We start from the raw sequence: 18,693 nt of genomic DNA on the forward strand, positions 1-18,693 counted from the left end.
GCAGGTCCGGTCCTCCAGAACCACATCAGAACCAGATGACCGGCTGTGGACCTTGCCTGGTTCTGGTCAGGTTGTTTGGTCAGTGACTGGACTCAGAGGTTCTTTAAAACCCGTTTTATTGGTTCTGTTCTACAGGTTAAAGTGACGTTACCGAGGCGGAGCGTCAGCCGGACTCAGTCCGGTTCTGGCGCTCCGCCTCCCCAAACTCAAACACACAACAGGAAGTGATGTCACACGCTCGGCTCGTTAAATGAAACATTAAAGCGGAAGTGAATAAAACCCGATCAGATTCGGCTCATCCACCTGGTTGCCATGGAGACGGCGTTCACACGGCTCTGGCTTCCGATTGGCTGAAGTCTTCATGATGTCGTCTCAGTGAGTAATCTGATTACTCTCACCTGGGTTGCCATGGAGACCCAGTCCATCAAAAAGCAACGTACACCTGACAGAGGTCACCTGACCTCCTGCCAATCAGGACGATTCCTGAACAGGTGAAGTCTGATTGGAGGACTGAGGGGGTAGGGTTGACAGTAAGAGGTCAAAGGTCAGGATCCAAACACCCTAGAAAATCCCTGAAAGCTGCTCCGACCTCAGGCTGCAGCTGCAGCAAGCCGATTGGTTCAAAAAGGTTCATTAGTGGGCGGGGCTAGTCCGCGGTCACAGGTGCTGCCAGTCGATGGCGACCAGCGTCTGATTGGCCTCCTGAGCGTGACCTATGACCTCAGCAATGCCGTGCTGCCGCCACAGACGCTCGATCTTCTGGTAGCGCTCCGAGCAAAGGTGGAGTGGGTTCCCCCGCCTGCAGGGAACAAATAAAACCAATCAATAATCAGATAATCCCGACTCGGCTCCATCCTGGTTTCATCCGTTCAGAACAAACCAGCAGACCAATGAGGTCGATCACAGATTCACTGATGCTACGCTACGTTCCTCACACCAAACCAAAACTCTTATCGATTATTGATGAGTTAAAGGAAATAAACAATAGCAGATTGACTGAATGCGTATTTACATTTCCAAATGTTTGTTTAATAAAAACAAACATAATCCTCCCGTCATTTGCTCAAATTTACAACTTTAATCTAATCCAGTGGTTCCCCTTTAAATACTGGTGCCAACCCAGTCATTACTAATAACTTATCTGTGGCTCTGCACCTGATTATCAAAACACCTGTTTTATTGTTCTAAAACAAAGTGTGGATCAGTTTGAACCCTGCTGCCCCCTAGTGGCCGGAGGCCTGTCTATCAAACACGCCTCTATTGGAGACGAACTGAAGCAAAAGTATGAACAACTAATACGGCTCCACCTCATTACATACCTTTACCACTTTATGACCAATGGTCTATTAAAGGCCTCCAGAAACACTATAGAATAGTAACGGTAAATAAGGGCCATTTTAAAATCAATTGTGTTTAAAATGATACTACTTGAATCAAGAGCAAAATTAATTGGTGATATTTTAATGCAGGGTGATAAAAAAGACCAAACAGAAATAAGAAAAGGGAATCAGTAATAAAACTTATTGGCTCCTGATCGGCATGATAAGGCTCCAGCATGAACTCCGGCCGGCCGGTTCATCTGCTGCCCTGGTTTTGTGAAACAGCCCTGCGGTGGATGGGTCCCCCGCCTGGGCCCCAGACAGCAAAGGTAACCAACTCTGAGTAAACCTACCCAGCTCTGTGATGCTCCGGACAGGAGAAATACTCTACTGAGTACAGAAGCCCTGATCAATGGAGCCCAGATAACACGATTCACCATGGCAACAGCAGCAAAAAGGACGTACTTGAGACCAGGGTCGGTTTCTCCATAGTCGTCCAGGTACGGCGGGGGATAGAAGCAGCCCTTAGTTTTACCTGCGACGAACAACACCTGGCTCTCCCTGACCCTGCGCACACACACACACACACACACACACACACACACACAGGTTACAGCGCCAAAGACTGAATCAACGGGTGTGATCCACGTGGAGGCAGCAGTGTTACCTGAGGAAGAGGCCGATGCCCGCTCCACAGGTGAAGGTGTGGGCAGTGCAGGCTCCAACGTCCTCTCCCTCCACCTCCGTCTGGCAGCAGTAGCTCTGAGAGCACAGCATGCAGCCGCACACCAGGCACAGCGTGGGGGCGCGAGACTTATCCCCACCGGACCGCGGACACCTACACAAGGACACACAGGAGCTAACGTCAGGAGCTAGGGTCAGGGGCTAGCGTCAGGAGCTAGCGTTAGGGGTGCAGTCAGCCTGCAGTTCTCCTCCTGTCAGTCGGGGGCGCTCACGTGAAGCTGGAGGCCTGGTTGATCAGGATGCTGTAGTCCTCTGGCAGATCGATCAACCTGTTGGACTCTCTGGGGAACCGCACCAAGACTCCGCCCCCACGGAGCACCTGGCCCACACCTGGATGGCAGCACCACCTGGAGCAACACACACACACTCAGCTGGATTGCGTCAGCTGTTGTTCCGGCTTCTGTTTCTCTAATGTTTTCATGTGTTTCCATGGAAACAGGAACCAGAGACCAGGTGTGAAGGACAGCAGCAGATCACCTGGCTGGTCAGAAACGGACTGGGAGCAGACTGGGACAGGACTGGAAACGGACTGGGAGCAGAATGATAACGGACTGGGAGCAGACTGGGAGCAGAATGATAACGGACTGGGAGCAGACTGGGAGCAGACCCCTCCCCCATGCGCTCCATCACCTTGCGGACTCTGGCTGGGGGGCAGAGGGTAGGATCAGGGTCAGAGTTTGTGACTAACACATGGCACAGCTTCACAGCTCCTCCTCCACCTTCTGCCCCCCCAGGGTTGGGTTTTGATCTGAAGCACCTGGCAGCTCACCTGGACCGGTGGTCAGGTGGGTTACCTGTGGATGAGCGGCTCCAGCAGTGTGCGGTGGTTCTGGTACAGCAGCAGCAGGTTGGAGGGAAGACTGAGGTAGCTACACAGCGCCTCCCACTGGCCAGGTCCAGTACCTGCAACCAATAACAAACAGGTTCAGGTGAAGCTGCCGCAGGTGGAGGTGTGCAGCGTGCAGGTGTTCTCACCCAACAGGTCAGCAGGGGGCGACGCAGAGTTCATGTAGTGGAAGAAGAGGGCTGCGGTCCGGAGGAAGGGCAGGACGCCGGCTCTGACACACCTCCACAGGCGCCACCCAGAGGACACGTCAGGTAAACACCTGCTCAACGCACACACACACACACGCCTCGTCAGCCAATCACATTCTCCACCCACACGCCCGATGGAACCACCGTCACACACCTGCCCAGGTGATCCCTCAGCCTGCCGTACAGCTGACAGGTGAGTCGCTCCTCCTCCGACTCCTCGCCGTCCTGATCCATACTCGGCTCACCTGGACACCACAGGGACAGGTGAGTGACAAACAGGCGAGGGACTAGCCGTCTCTGTCTGAATGTCCTTCCCTACCGGCTGTGAAGGTGAGCAGAACCTGAACCAGGTGAGCCACAGTGACCAGGTGAAGCAGGTGAAGGTGAGCTGAATCCACAGAGCTTCGTCCTGATTGGTCCAGACTGTGCAGGGAGCTGGAGGACAAGACGCTGTACACCTGCAGACAGGAGGGCAGGGGTCACCTGGGGGTCACCTGGGGGTCACCTGGACACTACCGGGACTCACCAGCAGGTGGAACATGTCCACATCCAGGATGCAGGGAGGGTCCTCCAGCTGGGAGTCCGGAACCAGAACCAGAACTGGACCAGACAGAAACCAGTTAGTGTGTGTAGTGTGTGTAGTGTGTGTGTGTAGTGTGTGTGTGTGTACCTGACAGCAGCCTGATGAAATGGTTCTGAACGGTTCTGATTGGAGCAGCGGTCCAGCAGGCTGAACTGAACCGGGTCAGAGAACTCAGACAGTCATTCTGAAACACAACAGGTCAGGCAGAGGTCAGAGGTCACCCTAAGGCTGAAGGCATAATACCAGGAGGCGCTCTCACCTGTCGACAAGGTAAGCTTCCAAACAACGGCTTCTTCTCATCCATCAGGAGGCGCTCTGCAACGAAAAGACAGGAAACTAAATCACTCCTGACCCGGGGTTACCTGCCAGGTAACGAGTCAGCAGATGACCTGTAGGCCAACCTGCAAGGTGAGAGCGTACCTATGCTCTGCATGGTGTAGGCGCAGGTGGACCAGCTCAGCACCGGGACTCGGGGGTCCTGCTCGTTGGGGTTGACCTTGAGGCCGACCTTGTAGGCCGACATGCTGAAGGTGTTGATCATCTCACCAACGCCGCTGGAGAACGGATTCCTGAGGGAGGAAGTGACATCGCTGCTGACATCATCAGCAGTACCGCTCAGCCCCGCCCCCCAGGCGTTGGGACTTACTGTGGAACAAAGCCGACCCCGAACCCGTCAGGAACCGCTGGCTCCGCCTGCTGGGCCGCACCTGCAACAGACACCCACCTGAACACCTGAACGCCGGCTGATAGCCCCGCCCCCCGGCAGGTGACTGACCGTATGACTGCTTCCTGTGGGTGGAGTCTAGTGCTGCTGCTTGCTGATTGGTTCTCTTCAGCCAGGTCTCCAGACACAAATGCTCCACGCTGAGGACAAACAACCGTCAGGAAGCTCCGGCAGCGCGGCACGTCACACCTGTACCTGAGTGTGGGCACTACCTGCGGTCAGGTGAGCAGGCGTGAGGCAGCAGGGGGATGACGGTGTTGCTCAGACATTCACACAGCGGACACAGGAACTCCCCGTTCTCCACGTCGTAGCTGGTGTGACCTCTGAGCCGCTGCTGCCGCCTCTGCTCCTTCTGCTGCACCGCCTCAAAGTACCTGAGCACACACAGGTGGGGGTCAGGTGGGGTCAGGCCAGCTGGCTGCCGATGGGACGACGTGGCTGCAGGGGGTCACCTCTGCCAGCAGGTGGCGTGCATGATGTGTCCGCAGCTGGCGGTGTGGACGCCCACCGAGAGGTCAGGGTGCACGAAGAGCGGGTCGAGGCGTTCTACAACAGAGAGACGAGTCGTCAGCGCCGACCAATCGGGGAACAAGCGGCTGGACGCCGCAGCTAAGCTCCGCCCACCTGGGTCGGGGACGCAGCGACTGCGGTTCTTGGACAGCACGGTGGATCTCTGGATGAAGGCTGCCAGCACCATGGCTCTGCCGTGACCTCTGACCTCCTGCTCCTCTTGACACAGGATGCAGGTGACCAGCTGGCGGCGCTCGGCCCCGCCCACCCGCCTGGGGCCCACGCAGATCTGAGCGGCACAGGTGGGCTCCGAACTGGGAGGACTGGGAGCGAAAAGGAGAACACAGTGGAGACAGAGAAAAACCACTGGACAGGTGCGTGTCTAGGTGTAGACAGAGCTGTGCCTCCAGGTGTACCTGTGCTCGGCGGTGGCGGCGGCCGCCTCCAGCTCCTCCATGCTCTGCTGGAACAGCTCCTTGTTCTCGTTGATGAAATGTTTCTGCATCTCAGACATCTGGGCCATGACCTTCTCCCTGCGGAGCCGCGCCATCTCCGCCTTCCGCTTCCTCTCCGCCTTGTCCTTGTCCCTCACCGTCTGCAGGAAGCCATCCAATCAGAGCAGAGGGCGGGTGAGACAGGAAGCCGTCCAATCAGAGCAGAGGGCAGGTCAGACAGACAGGAAGTGAATGACTCACCTCCTCTGGGCGGCGGCCATGGCTGACGCTGACGCTGGAGCCATACGTTCGCTCCCTCGTGGTTTTGATGTTTCCCACCATCTGCACACCAACACACCATGTCTAACTCACTGGGAACCAGTCAGGCCACTGGAGCAGCTACACCTGCAGCTGCAACTACCTTGAGGATCCAGGTGATCATGTCCTTGTGGACCTCCAGGTGAGGGGCGCTCTGCAGGTTCTCCAGCAGAGCCAGGACGCTTCCAGAGGTGCTGGGAGCCTCACCTGGACCTGAACACACAGGTGAATCACAGTCAGACCGGCTGCTCCTCACCTGCACACCAGGTGAGCTGAGCTCAGGTACCGACGTGTGATCTTGCTGCTGAAGGTAAAGGAGACGTCTTCGTCTCCGCCGCTGCTCTCCAGCTGCTGCTGCTCCTCCAGCAGCGCCATGGCAACCAGGTGCAGCACCTGTAGGGAGAGGGAGAACTGGATCCAGCACCAGACCCAGGTCCAGAACCAGACCCAGAATCAGGTCCAGAACCAGACTCAGAACCAGACCCGGAATCAGGTCCAGAACCAGACCCAGAACCAGAACCCACCCTCTGCAGCATGGACTCGGTCCAGCCTCCTCCGCTGGGCTCTCCTGCCCACTGCAGCACGGCGCCCTCTAGTGCCAGCAGCACGTCGCTCTGCAGCAGGTTGACCAGGCTGGCGAACGGCGGGCAGAGGGGGGGCGGCCGGGGCGGGGGCAGGGCTGCAACACACACACAGGTTACCATGGTGACCAGGTGAGTCTATGACGGCTCTGTATCTCGTACAGAGACAAGGAGCTGCCAAAAAATTAATAACGTTATAACATTTGTTGTTTTTTTTAAAGTAAATTAAAAAGATGTTTAAAATAAGTTGCTTTATAGCTAAAAGGGTTAAAGGTCAGAGTTCGGCGCAGCGCCTGCAGCTGACGGCTGGACCCACTCTGGTACCTACAGGGCAGAATAATTTCTGAATTTGTATTATCCAACCGGCTTCACTGTTAACAGAACTGTAGAAAAAAAGATCTTTTGTGCCAAAACATCTTGTATGCAGCGGCTCTGTGGGGGTCAAAGGGCACGCCGAAGCCTAAATCTTATTGGTCAGTTTGGTTTTGTTAATCTGGCGGCTTGGCGTTTCTCTGTGAGCTAAAAATGAACGAGTGGAGTTTGAACCTCCTATAGTTCTAAGAAGTGGTTTGGACCCGGCGGAGCGTTTTAACGTGTGCGGTTCTGACGGGTCGCTGGTTCTGATGTCCGCTCTTTCTGAGCGACTCAAACTGCGAGTTAAACCATTTAATCTAGTTGAAACATTTCCCAAAAGCAAACATTGTTGCTTCACCTTCTGTCCTCTGGACGTGTGAAGCTGTGACCAGCAGCCTCGTCTCTCTGAGGTCAAGGGGTCGGCTTCGCTCTCACGTCTTTCATTTAGCATCGATTGCACCGAGAAAAAATGTCCGCTGGGTAAATTTAGGGTTGAGCTGGTGGCCTGGACAGCCGGTTGTGCTCTGGCAGGTCCGGTGCGGCGATAGTTTAGTGCTGCCCTCAGATCTGTCGGACATTTTTTCCAACTTCTGCTGATGTCAGCCACCAGGTGAGCTGTCAGCTACTCAAAAAACAGCTCATGACCCGGCGACCCGCCAGAACCGCACACGGTAAAAAGCTCAGGCTGAATCTTAGAACCACGAGAGGATCGAACTCCAGCCATTCCTCTTCAGCTCACAGAGAAACGCCAAGCCGCCAGATTAACAAAAGCAAACTGACCAATAAGATTTAGGCTTCGGCGTGCCCTTTGACCCCCACAGAAGTACACGATGTTTTGGCACAAAATACATTTTTTTCTACAGAGTTTTGTTAATAGTGAAGAGGGCTGGACTATAATTATTCTTTTCTTTTTTTTATTTAAAGGAAAATCTCAAGGTCTCACAGCTGCAGCTGCCGCAACAATCAAACCGTCATTCTGGGTCATTCTGGGTCATTCAGAATCAGAAAAGCTCCAGCAGGGAATCAAAGTTAAAACGGTGAACTAAGAACTTGTGATCACATAAAACGATAACCTGGTAAATCACTACTGATGGTTGCATTAGTAAGACCAGGATGTAATCGTACATGTCTGATTGTGATAAAGCCAAAATAATTCATGTCCTGCCCTTCGTGTTGCTCTGGACCGTGAAGCGGCCCCCGGCCTCAGGTTGGTGACCCCTGACCTATGACAGGAACCGCTGCTCACCTGTGTCCTCGCCGTTCTGTCTCCTCAGCTTCCTCTGAGCCTCCTCTGCCTGAAACGCAATCCGCAACCATGACAACCCATAACCATGACAACCCGTAACCACCCGCCGAAGCCCGACCGGTTCCGACCCGGTTACCTTGGACTGATCCGCCCGGCTGTAGTGATGGAAGTAGAGGTCGAAGTGTCTGGACCACTCAGGACGCAGCTCATACAGGCCCCGCCCCGTCACACCTGGCTTCCTGTCAACACAACACACCTGCTGCTGACCGCTGTTAAGGTGGACATGTTTAAGGCGGAAGGCCAACAAACACAGACTGACCTGAATGATGCAATGCTGTCAATGACTCTCTCCAGACCCGTCTCTTTGTTGCCCTGAAAAACACCATGCAGCCAGGTGAGCAGCCAGGTGAGCAGCCAGGTAACCATGGTAACGGCTGTGTCTTACGTTCTCAGGCAGACTCTTGACCAGCTCGCTGTGAGCCATGGGTCTGATGCACAGCTGGTGGAGGATCTCCCTCCTGACCTCATCCAGCGGTTCCACCTGGCCGACACCCGGAACGTAGCGCTCACCTGGAGGACCGGGACACGTCGGAGGTCAGCTCACCTGCTGCAGGTCAGCCGGAGGTCAGCTCACCTGTCGGACTCACCTACCACCATGATGACGAGATGCAGCATCTCCTCTATCAGCGTGTTCTGTTGGGCCAGGTCCTGCACACAGAGCGCACAGAACCGGGTCAGAACATCAGAGAATTATATGTCCATATCGCCCATCTCCAACCTGACCCGGTTCTGGGTTCTGACCCAGTTCTGACCTTGTTGGTCTCCCTGTATCTCCTCCGCAGGTCGGCGGCGCTGAAGGTGTGGAAGAGTTCGAAGCGGCTCAGAACAATCATCAGGAAGTGATTCGGATCCATCATGGAGGCGCCGACCTGGAGAAACAGCAGCCGTTACCAGACCCAACCAGAACCAGAACATAACCAGAGCTGACCCAAGCAGGATCAACCAGAACCAGCGTACCTGCAGCATGGCCAGGTCCTTGTCGAACATCTCCACTCTGCACTTGACGTTGTGATAGTAGTAGATCTGGAACACAGGAAGCATCAGCCGCTGTTGCTGCACACCTGGGCCTCTCAGCCAATCACAGACACTCACCTGGTTGATCAGAGAGAAGCCATTCCTCCTCCACATCCCAGCATGCACCTGTGCACAGAGCACCAGGCAGCGCAGAGGCAGCTCTATCAGCAGGTGAGGGCTGAGCTCCCCCTGGTGGACAGAGGCAGTGATTGGTCAGGAGCCTGGAGGTCGACCGGCCGCCGGCCAGAGGTCACCCAAACAGAGGTCGCCCGAACAGAGGTCGCCAGGAGGTCACCGAGCTGCCCACCAGAAGTCACCCGGAGGTCGCCCACCAGAAGTCACCCTGAGGTCGCCCAGCTGGAGGTCATCCGAACAGAGGTCACCAGGAGGTCACCCAGCCGCCCACCATAGGTCACCCACCAGAGGTCAACCACAGATCGCCCACCAGAGGTCGCCCGGCTGCACAAAAAAGAGGTCAACCAGAGGTTGCCTGTCGACTGACCAGGGGCAGCTGTTCGGGGAGTCGTGACGCCACCTCGGTCCTGCTGAGGAGAACATGGAGTCCTGAGAGGAGAAACAGCCAGGTGAGGATCAGGTGAGCTGCAGATACCGTGATGCTCCTCTGGTCGCTCCCGCTCACCTGCTAGCAGCCTGCATACAGGCAGGTGGATGGACACCTTCTCCTGGGACACCTGGTACCTGAAGGTGTCCACGGCGTGACCCGCCAGGCTCAAGCTGATTGGCTGCTCGCCATCCGGCAGGTCGCTCTGGCACTGACTGAGCGCGCTCAGACACTTCTTATACGCCTCGATCAGAATGTGCTCCTGAGGGCGCAGATGGTCACATGATCAACACCAGAGTAACACAAGCCCCGCCCCCAGAGTAACTAGGTAATGTTGGCCAAGATCTCCAACATCCTGGGTCACATGATGAATGCATGCAGCTTGTTGCTGCAGGGACTGCAGGCTCACGTCACTGCTGCACCATGCTACATGCTACAGCTACATGCTACACGCTGCGGCTCACGTCAGAGCTGCACTGTGCTACATGCTACATGCTACGGCTCACGTCAGTGCTGCACCATGCTACGGCTACATGCTACATGCTGCGGCTCATGTCAGTGCTGCACCATGCTACGGCTACATGCTACATGCTGCGGCTCACGTCAGTGCTGCACCATGCTGCGGCTCACGTCAGTGCTGCACCAAGCTACGGCTACATGCTATGGCTCACGTCAGTGCTGCACCATGCTATGGCTCACGTCAGTGCTGCACCATGCTACGGCTACATGCTATGGCTCACGTCAGTGCTGCACCAAGCTACGGCTACATGCTACATGCTGCGGCTCACGTCAGTGCTGCACCGTGCAACAGCTACATGCTACATGCTGCGGCTCATGTCAGTGCTGCACCATGCTACGGCTACATGCTACATGCTGCGGCTCACGTCAGTGCTGCACCATGCTGCGGCTCACGTCAGTGCTGCACCAAGCTACGGCTACATGCTATGGCTCACGTCAGTGCTGCACCATGCTATGGCTCACGTCAGTGCTGCACCATGCTATGGCTCACGTCAGTGCTGCACCATGCTACGGCTACATGCTATGGCTCACGTCAGTGCTGCACCATGCTATGGCTCACGTCAGTGCTGCACCATGCTACGGCTACATGCTATGGCTCACGTCAGTGCTGCACCATGCTATGGCTCACGTCAGTGCTGCACCATGCTACGGCTACATGCTACATGCTATGGCTCACGTCAGTGCTGCACCATGCTATGGCTCACGTCAGTGCTGCACCAAGCTACGGCTACATGCTACATGCTGCGGCTCACGTCAGTGCTGCACCGTGCAACAGCTACATGCTACATGCTACGGCTCACGTCAGTGCTGCACTGTGCTACATGCTACATGCTGCGGCTCACGTCAGTGCTGCACCGTGCAACAGCTACATGCTACATGCTACATGCTACGGCTCACGTCAGTGCTGCACTGTGCTACATGCTACACGCTGCGGCTCACGTCAGTGCTGCACCATGCTACGGCTACATGCTACGGCTCACGTCAGTGCTGCACCATGCTACGGCTACATGCTACGGCTACATGCTACACGCTGCGGCTCACGTCAGTGCTGCACCATGCTGCGGCTACATGCTATGGCTACATGCTACGGCTCACGTCAGTGCTGCACCACTCCTGCATCATGGTGATGATGTGCGTCAGCTTCATCTGCAGGGTGAAGGCCGCCTCCCACTCCGGCTCCATCTCGATGTGTTGGCCCACCTGTCTCACCACCGGGTCCATGCCCTGCAGGGACACGCAGGTCCAGTGAGGAGCGGGCCCCAGCTGCAGCTCCTCCTCCCGGCCACAGCTTACCTGCATGCACCTGAGCAGGTCCAGGAAGGCTTCGAAGCCGTCCAGGAACTTGGTTCTGAGCTGCTGGCTCCACTGTGGGGGCGGGGAGATCAGGACGTACCTGCAGATACAGCGCACCCGGTGAAGGGCCTGGGGGGAAAATACCAGGTACCGGGCCAGACCGGGCCTTACTTCAGGTCTCCGATGAGGCTCTGGACCCGGCCGAACTTGAAGGCCTGCTGGGCGGTGTAGCGGTCGAACTGGAAGCGGCCCTGAGCGTCGCGGTGGCGAAGCTGATCCACAAAGGTTCTGATGATGGTCATCATCAGGTTCTCCTCCACCATCAGCATCCGGGCCTGCAGGTACACACAGCTGCTTCTGAACCGGCCCACTTCCTGACGCCAGCGGTGGCTGCACTCCAACAGGTGAGAACTGGTGAGCATAGGCTCCGCCTCCTTCGTCTGAGACTCACTACGCCTGAGCCGGCTTCCTTAACGCTAACGGCAGCTAAGCTAACTGTGGCTAAAGGCTACAGATAGCAGCTCACTAACATTTACAGATCTCTGAAGCCTTCATGCTTTACATTATTAATTTTCTGATCACTGCAGTAGGTGGCAAATAGATAATCAATTATCCTATTGATTTCTCATTCAGTCAAAACTAATCAACACTGTTTCCTCAAAGTAACGTTCTGTCGTTTGCATAGTGAACTTATTTAATAAGTTTAAAACGATTTAGTTAATTTATGCACTGCAGATCCGCTAGAGGGCGCCAGTGAGCCGGTTGAGACTGTGAACTGGTTCCAGTCCAGGCTGCATTTCTCCAGTCTTCCACTCAGAGTTTCTAGATGAACAGTTGACCTCTGACCCCGCCCTCCTGGCGGTGTTGGACCAGAACCCACCTCAGCTCAGCAGAACCGGGTCAGTACCACCGGGGAACCAGGAACTCACCAGCGAGGGAACAGTGAAGATCTGCACCGACAGGTCAGTGACGGAGAACTGCCGGTCGTGGTCGTCTCTGATGAAGTCGCTCTGCAAGCGCTCATAGTTCTGGGGTCGGGGGTCGGGGGTCAGGGGGGACAGAGAGAGAGCGGTGTTGGGGCAGCAGAAGAAGAAGAGCTACTCACCACGGTCGGCACGGTGAACAGCTGCACCGACAGCGCCGTCACCGACACCAAGCGGTCGTGGTCGTCCTCCATGAAATCTGTCTGCAGCCGTCTGTAGTTCTACAGGGGGACAGGTCACCTCTGGGTCAGAGGTCAGAGGTCAGCCCCCAACACATACTGCTGTTACCAGGGAACCAATCAGAGCCCAGCAGAGTGTGGCTGCCATCAGTTGGTTCTGCTGACCTCTGACCTGCAGCATGACATGGGTCACCCAGAACCGGTTCTACTGGTTCAGTTCAGTGGTGATCAGAACCAGAACCAGAGGTCACACTGACCTACGAGAATGGTCTGGATCTAAACCTGGACCTGGTTCTGGACCAGTTTCTCAACTCAGAACCTAGGTACAGTTCTGCAGGCGGTCCGGTCCAGGTTGGGTCAGGTCAGGTGAGTTCTGAGTGTGGTCAAGTCTGTCCGGTCCATCTGGTCCGGTCCAGTCCAGTCCCTCTGGTCCGGTCCATCCGGTCCAGTCCAGTCGGGTCCGGTTACCTTGGCAAACCGGATGGCGAACAGCTTCTTGAACTTGCGGTCCATCAGCAGGCTGTTCATGAGCAGCTGGTGGTAAACGTTCCGAGCTCCTGCACAGACAGCCAGAACCATCAGAACCTGCCAGGCCCGGCGCCCTCCCCAGCCTGTGAACTCTGACCTTTCCACATCTTGGAGTCGTTGAGCATCAAGCGGTCCACCAGTGAGGAGTTCTCGCCCTCCGGACCGGGTCGCAGCCCCACCTGGCACAGGACCCGCCTCAGGCCATCTGAAAGAGCCACAGTGAGCGAAGCCGTGCCCCAGGGCATCGTGGGTAATGCGGCCGAGACGTACCAGAGTACTGGATGATCTGGCCCAGCCAGCTGAGCGCCTTCAGAGCAAAGCACTGATGAGCAACCAGCGCCGAGTGCATCACCTGGACCCGCAGGGGCTTGGACTGCCGGCTGGTGCTCCTCTGAGGGGCAGAGGTCAGGGGTCAGAGGTAAGGGACAAACTCTGGCTCCGCCCACACAGCTGTCTGCAGCTCACCACAATGACGGCCTTCGCCTGTTCACAGAACTGATGGTCCCCGAACCGGACCGACTTCCTGCCCTGCAGAGACAGAGAGGGTCACGACCAGAGGTCACGTCTGGATCTAAACCCGGACCCGGTTCTGGACCGGACCAGAACTAGTCCAGGTGCTGTACTGACGTCTCTGTCCACGGTGGTGGCGAAGCTGACGGCTTCCTTCTGGCTGCAGCTGACGGCTTTCTGCAGCGTGTAGATGACCTGCTCGTAGGTGTGGGCTTCATCATTAAACAGCATGCAGTAGTAGCTGTCGCTCCGCTGCCTGGAGGGGAAAGAGACACTCAGAACAGCAACACGCCACTCTGCTGCTGCTAAAGCTAACTTTATTTATGAAGCAGCTAGCAATCCCACAATGCACTGCAAGCCTTCTCTCTGTCCTGACCCAAGGCCCAGCGGCCAGCAGGTCCTCTTGTGACGCGCTTATCAAAATATTCACTAAGATCCAAAACGTTTGTTACTAAAGAACAAAAAAAGTCAACAAGGTGTGTTCAAATTAATGACCCAACAACAATAATAGTCTAGTAATTATTGTTTCAACAAGGTGTTGTGCCACTCTGAGCGTTTCGGCTCTGCTAAATCAAAAACGGACTCAAAGACCGACTGACCATCAGAGCAGGAGTTTAAATCGGCTCACCGGCCTCCGCTGTGATTAATAACCACTAAATAAACATCCAGCCTGAAAACCTGATGTCGTAACGGACCGAACGTTGTGTTTTCAACCCAATCTCTGCTCGGCTTGCGGTTGCCACGGCAACAAAGAGAGCAAAAAGGTCGTCGTGGTTTAGAGCGGATCACCTGTTCAGGTGGTTCCGTTTGCCTGTGGCCGTTCAGCCGCGTTCAGAGTTTCTGAACGTTCAATAAACCACAAACTTGGACTAATGACCTGGTTCCTTTGTGAGTTTACGGCACAACAAACATCAAACAGGACAAATTTATTTCATTTAGTATTTAACAAACAAATGGCTCCTACCGCAATAATTATATGAAATTAATATCATTAATATTAATTGTTGGATATTAAAAACCAGCTTGCTGCTCTCTGGCGTTGAGCTCAGAGTCTGAGAGGATTTTCCTCCATCAAACATCAGATTCATTTTCGCCTCTTATTTAGTGGAAATATTGATGTTGGTGAGACTTTGTCCAAAATGACAACCTTTCTAGCTCCGCTGCTGAAAATGAGGAGCAACATTCACAAATGAGATTGAAATCAAATCCAGTTCAACATCTGAGCTGATTCCTCTGGATCCTGTTGGAGGAAAAATATCTAAACTTCACAAGATGTGCTTTAACCTAACGGAGCTCTGTGGTTCCTGCTGGCAGTCTGAACTTTCTCATATTGAGGTCAAAGTTCAGATCTGCCATAACTGACTGACAGCTGCTGCTGCCTCAGGTTTGTAACCAGTTTCTGACTGAGAAACCAGTAACCTCCTACCAGTGTCAGAATCTCACTGAGGAAGAAACTGCATCAGGTTTCCATCACTTTAATATTTCTGCTGTATCTGATGTATATTTGCATATAAAATAAATCAAAAGAGTTTCATTTACGGTTTTTATATCTTCATGTCATGGGGCAGATCTCAGACAAAACGTAGATGTTGGTTTCAAAAAGTTTGGGCATCCCTGGTTTAGAGGCTAGCTGTTAGCCAAGGAGCTAACAGGGCTAGCTAGCTGAACCTGGTGCTCAGTTATAGTGTCTGAACTATTAGCTTAGCATGAGTAGCATCTTCGCATTAAAAACTGTTCCAGACTGATCCATCCCTGGAGCAGCAGCAGCTCAGGTTTGGCCCAGTCTGGACCAGTTAGGCCCAGCTCAGTCCAGTCCGGACCACTGTGACCCGGTTTGACCTGTTCGGGACCTACGGCGGCTCCAGGCCTGCAGGCAGCTGGTCCTCCTGCTCCCAGGTCAGCAGGTCGACGGCGTACTGCAGGATGATGGAGAAGATGCTGTAGCTCCTTTCCTCCACAGCAGGGGGCAGCAGAGAGACCGGGTCCTGGAACACAGTCAGCAGGAACACGCTGAGAGTCTGGGCCCGGGCGGGTCAGAACCGGGCCAGCAGCAGTCTCACCTCCTCGGTCTCCCGGTTCCGGTTGGCAGGCGTGTGGTTCTGGCAGGACGGACCGGTCTTCCAGGCCTCGGCGTCTCCACAGTCGCAGAAGCCTCCGCCTCCTGACGTGGTCATCTGGGGACAGAGAGGTCCGGTCAGCCGGGTTCTAATGGTTCTGGTTCTGGTTGGACTCACCCGGTAGCGATGGTGGCAGTGGGCGCTGGCCAGGAAGCACTGCATGCACAGAACACAGGTCGGGTCGGCCGCACACTCCCTGAGGACACACCGGGTCAGAGTGGGTCAGAACCTTGGCCCGGTTCTGATCCCTGAACACTGGTTTTGCTGCCATCCTGTTCCAACACCAGTCTGAAGAACCAGTTCACAGCTAGCGAACCAGAACCTGTGAGAACAGAACCTCTACCTGACCTCCAGGGAAACACAGAACCGGGTCCGAAAGACTCCTACACCTACCAGTCCCTACTGGACCTTACCGGACCCTACCGGTCCAAACCGGTCCCTACCAGCGAGACTGGAGGTCCTCCAGGCCACTAGAGGGAGTCGACCAGGGGACTCAGTACAGACAGGATGTGCAGAAGAAAGTTTTAGGAAGGCAGAAACGCGGCTCTTCTTCACATCAACATTACAGCAGCATATTTACGTTGGTGATCTTAGCAACTCCAGACTCCCCCTAGTGGACTGGAGGACTTCAGCCTGTGGAGGCAGGTGGCAGCTTTATACTTGCTGTTTTTGCCGTTTGCATAATTTATTCTTGATCTTCTGTTTCCTGTGTTTGCAGCGTTTCCCTGTTTGTGTATTCAGTTAGCATCATTAGCAACGTTAGCAGCTAGTTTCACCGAGTAACGACCTTTTCTTCTTGTTCCTACATCACAGAAATAGAGGCATGAATTATCAGAGAAGGCCAAATTTTGTTGAACGATAAATTGTTCCAGAAGTTATTGTGATAAACAATAATATTGCTGTTTTGAATATAATGGTAATAGCAAAGTAATGCAGGAACACATTCTCAAATTTAAATTTTGATGAACATTTAACACTGAACTGGAAGACATTTTAAATATCCAAAATAAATAAACAAAACAAAGTGAATGATGACATTTATCATCCATGTTTTGGTAGAAAGAGAGAACTGATAAATCATGCCAATGGAAATTATTGATATTGTTGCTCCATGAACAGGTCAGGTGACTTACCTGCAGGAGTAGGTGGGCTCCCCCACCTTGAAGACGTGTCCACAGAGCGCCGCCGCCCCCCCGCCCTGCTGCAGCAGCGCCAGGCCAGCCGCCGGCTCCCCCCCCAGCAGGAGCCACTCCAGGGGGGCGAGGAGCAGCAGCTGGAGGGCCAGCTCCTCCCGCTGCTCCTCCCGCTGCTCCGCCACACCGCCCCCCTGGCACAGGACGCGGGGCACGTACTCAGCCAGGTGGCGGTACACCTCCTGCTGCAGGTCGGCACACGCCAGCCAGCGCTGAGGAGGAGGAAGGTCAGAGGTCAATCAGGTTACTGCCAGAAAGAACCAGATAAAACCTGCAGCTGATCCAGAACAGAAACGGTTCTGATGGAAAACACATCCAGATTTCCTTCATCGGTTCCCTGTTAATCCAGATTACAATCTATAATCAATAACCCTAACCCCACTTCAAACTGGTTCTGCTGGTTCTGTTGGGTCCAGGAGTAGAATGGGAGGCGGATCCTTCAGTCCCAGTTCACCCTGACCTGCTGGCCGGGGTCATCCTGAGCTCCTCCTGTAGTCATGATGCTACCGGCTGCTGCAGGACAAACTGGCCGCTCCTCCTCCCTTTCTTCTTCTACTACTCTCCAGTTTGCACCGTTTGCCGTCATTTTAACTTTTGGTTTCCTGTTCTTTTCTCTCCATGGCAGCTTCACCTGCTCTGTGTTCTGATTGGCTGGTTCCTTCCTGGAGGCGGCTGACATGATGCTGCCATCACCTAATCGCTCTCCCTCTCCTGGTATGAACCTACTTCTCTTCTGTCCAGGTATCCAGAACCTTCTTCTCTGGGTCCGAGTCCGGATGCGGTTCCGTGTTCCAGCAGTAATCTGGAACGCTGACCCGGATCCAGCCGCCGCTCTGAGGTCATTACTGGCCGGCTTCAAACCTGCAACCTCAATCTTAGACCCCATGGTTGCCGCCAGGGTCAGGGGGTCCGACCTGACCTGACCTTTGACCCAGGTCCGCCTCAAGGACTCCTCCACACCCAGAGCCTCAGCCTGGGAATCGAACCAGCGACCCTCGGCACCCTGCGGGGTGTCTACAGGAAGGCGTCCACAGCCACGCAGCTCGCCGTCATCCTCAGCTGTTTCCATGGCAACTGTCATCTGGTCCACAGGTGCAATGGGGCACACCTGATCATGTTTGTTAACCTGGCGTGACGTCACCAGCTGTCCAACGACCCACAGCCCGCCAGAACCGACCCAGAACTCCCCAGAACCCAGAATGAGAGTAAGAAGCCCCGCCGCTGCTACCGGGAAGAACAGCTGGAGCTGACAGCCGCCAGCTGTGGCTACAGGTGTTCCTCCAGGAGAAGCGGCGCTAGCGCCGTTAGCTCCGCGGAGATTAAGCCGAAACAGGAGCCTCAGAGGCGGCCTGGGTCCGGCGGGCCGCCCCGCAGGATGGACCGCGCCGGACGGACTCGCAGCCTCCGGAGCCACTCACCGAGGCGGTGTCTCCGGGGGAGAAGCTCATGAAGTCAGCGCTCAGAGCGGACGGAGGATCTCTGGAAGGCTCCGCCATCTTGGCTCATTCTCTCTGCTCGAAAACATCCGGAAGCGGAAACTGTTAAGGTGGGGGAGGAACTTCGGCCAAATTTGGCCACATTAGGGCGGAGCTTATGTCAAATGGGGCGTGGCTCATTTGTTGATTTATTGATTGATAGATTTAAAAAAAACAAACAAAGAAACTGAGAAAATGTTTTTATGTTTTTATGACATAAATTAAGGCACTTACTGATGAAATATTCCAAAAATAAATCATCATAGCACCAGAACCACTGGAAACGGACCAGTACCACAGCCTTCTGGACTGGACCAGAACCAGAGCCTTTCAGGAGAAACATCAGAGCCAGCTGAAGGCCACTGACGTCATGGTGGCTGTTGTGGACGGTTAGCTCTGATCACGTAGTGTT

At 54.7% G+C, this 18,693-nt stretch overlaps 1 protein-coding gene across 9 annotated transcripts; it reads right to left on the bottom strand.

Moving 5' to 3' along the window:
• Nucleotides 1–99: 99 nt before the first annotated feature.
• On the bottom strand, nt 100–18,381 carry ubr2 (ubiquitin protein ligase E3 component n-recognin 2). 9 transcript variants are annotated; one of them, XM_028007518.1, is made up of 47 exons: nt 18,225–18,381; nt 16,747–17,018; nt 15,731–15,809; nt 15,557–15,670; nt 15,351–15,481; nt 13,614–13,752; nt 13,452–13,514; nt 13,257–13,377; nt 13,084–13,191; nt 12,927–13,015; nt 12,402–12,500; nt 12,226–12,324; nt 11,468–11,631; nt 11,297–11,396; nt 11,099–11,227; nt 9,563–9,746; nt 9,425–9,486; nt 9,001–9,111; nt 8,866–8,931; nt 8,661–8,777; nt 8,496–8,556; nt 8,294–8,418; nt 8,168–8,220; nt 7,985–8,087; nt 7,849–7,897; nt 6,192–6,346; nt 5,958–6,060; nt 5,771–5,880; nt 5,611–5,691; nt 5,332–5,510; nt 5,030–5,238; nt 4,858–4,951; nt 4,618–4,779; nt 4,457–4,545; nt 4,328–4,388; nt 4,102–4,271; nt 3,941–3,996; nt 3,769–3,865; nt 3,625–3,698; nt 3,418–3,556; nt 3,253–3,343; nt 3,039–3,169; nt 2,858–2,966; nt 2,276–2,410; nt 1,987–2,157; nt 1,785–1,886; nt 100–799 (listed from the first exon to the last, which is right to left on the bottom strand). In XM_028007518.1, the coding sequence occupies exons 1-47, from the start codon at nt 18,300–18,302 to the stop codon at nt 658–660; spliced, it is 5,376 nt and encodes a 1,791-aa protein (XP_027863319.1). In that variant the 5' UTR covers nt 18,303–18,381; the 3' UTR covers nt 100–657. The 9 variants fall into 9 exon arrangements, with proteins under 9 accessions (XP_027863319.1, XP_027863323.1, XP_027863324.1 ...); XM_028007522.1 differs by lacking the exon at nt 12,402–12,500; XM_028007523.1 differs by lacking the exon at nt 12,226–12,324.
• Nucleotides 18,382–18,693: the final 312 nt, after the last annotated feature.

The sequence above is a fragment of the Xiphophorus couchianus genome, chromosome 22 (genome assembly GCF_001444195.1).
Source record: "Xiphophorus couchianus chromosome 22, X_couchianus-1.0, whole genome shotgun sequence".
Lineage (NCBI taxonomy): Eukaryota > Metazoa > Chordata > Actinopteri > Cyprinodontiformes > Poeciliidae > Xiphophorus > Xiphophorus couchianus.

Coding starts and splice junctions, on each gene's coding strand:
- ubr2 (XM_028007515.1), bottom strand. CDS start 18,302: ATGGCGGAGCCTTCCAGAGATCCTCCGTCCGCTCTGAGCGCTGACTTC. Junction 17,019..18,224: donor CCCCCGGAGACACCGCCTCG/GTGAGTGGCTCC, acceptor CCTCCTCCTCAG/CGCTGGCTGGCGTGTGCCGA. Junction 9,747..11,098: donor AGGAGTGGTGCAGCACTGAC/GTGAGCCGTAGC, acceptor CTGCGCCCTCAG/GAGCACATTCTGATCGAGGC.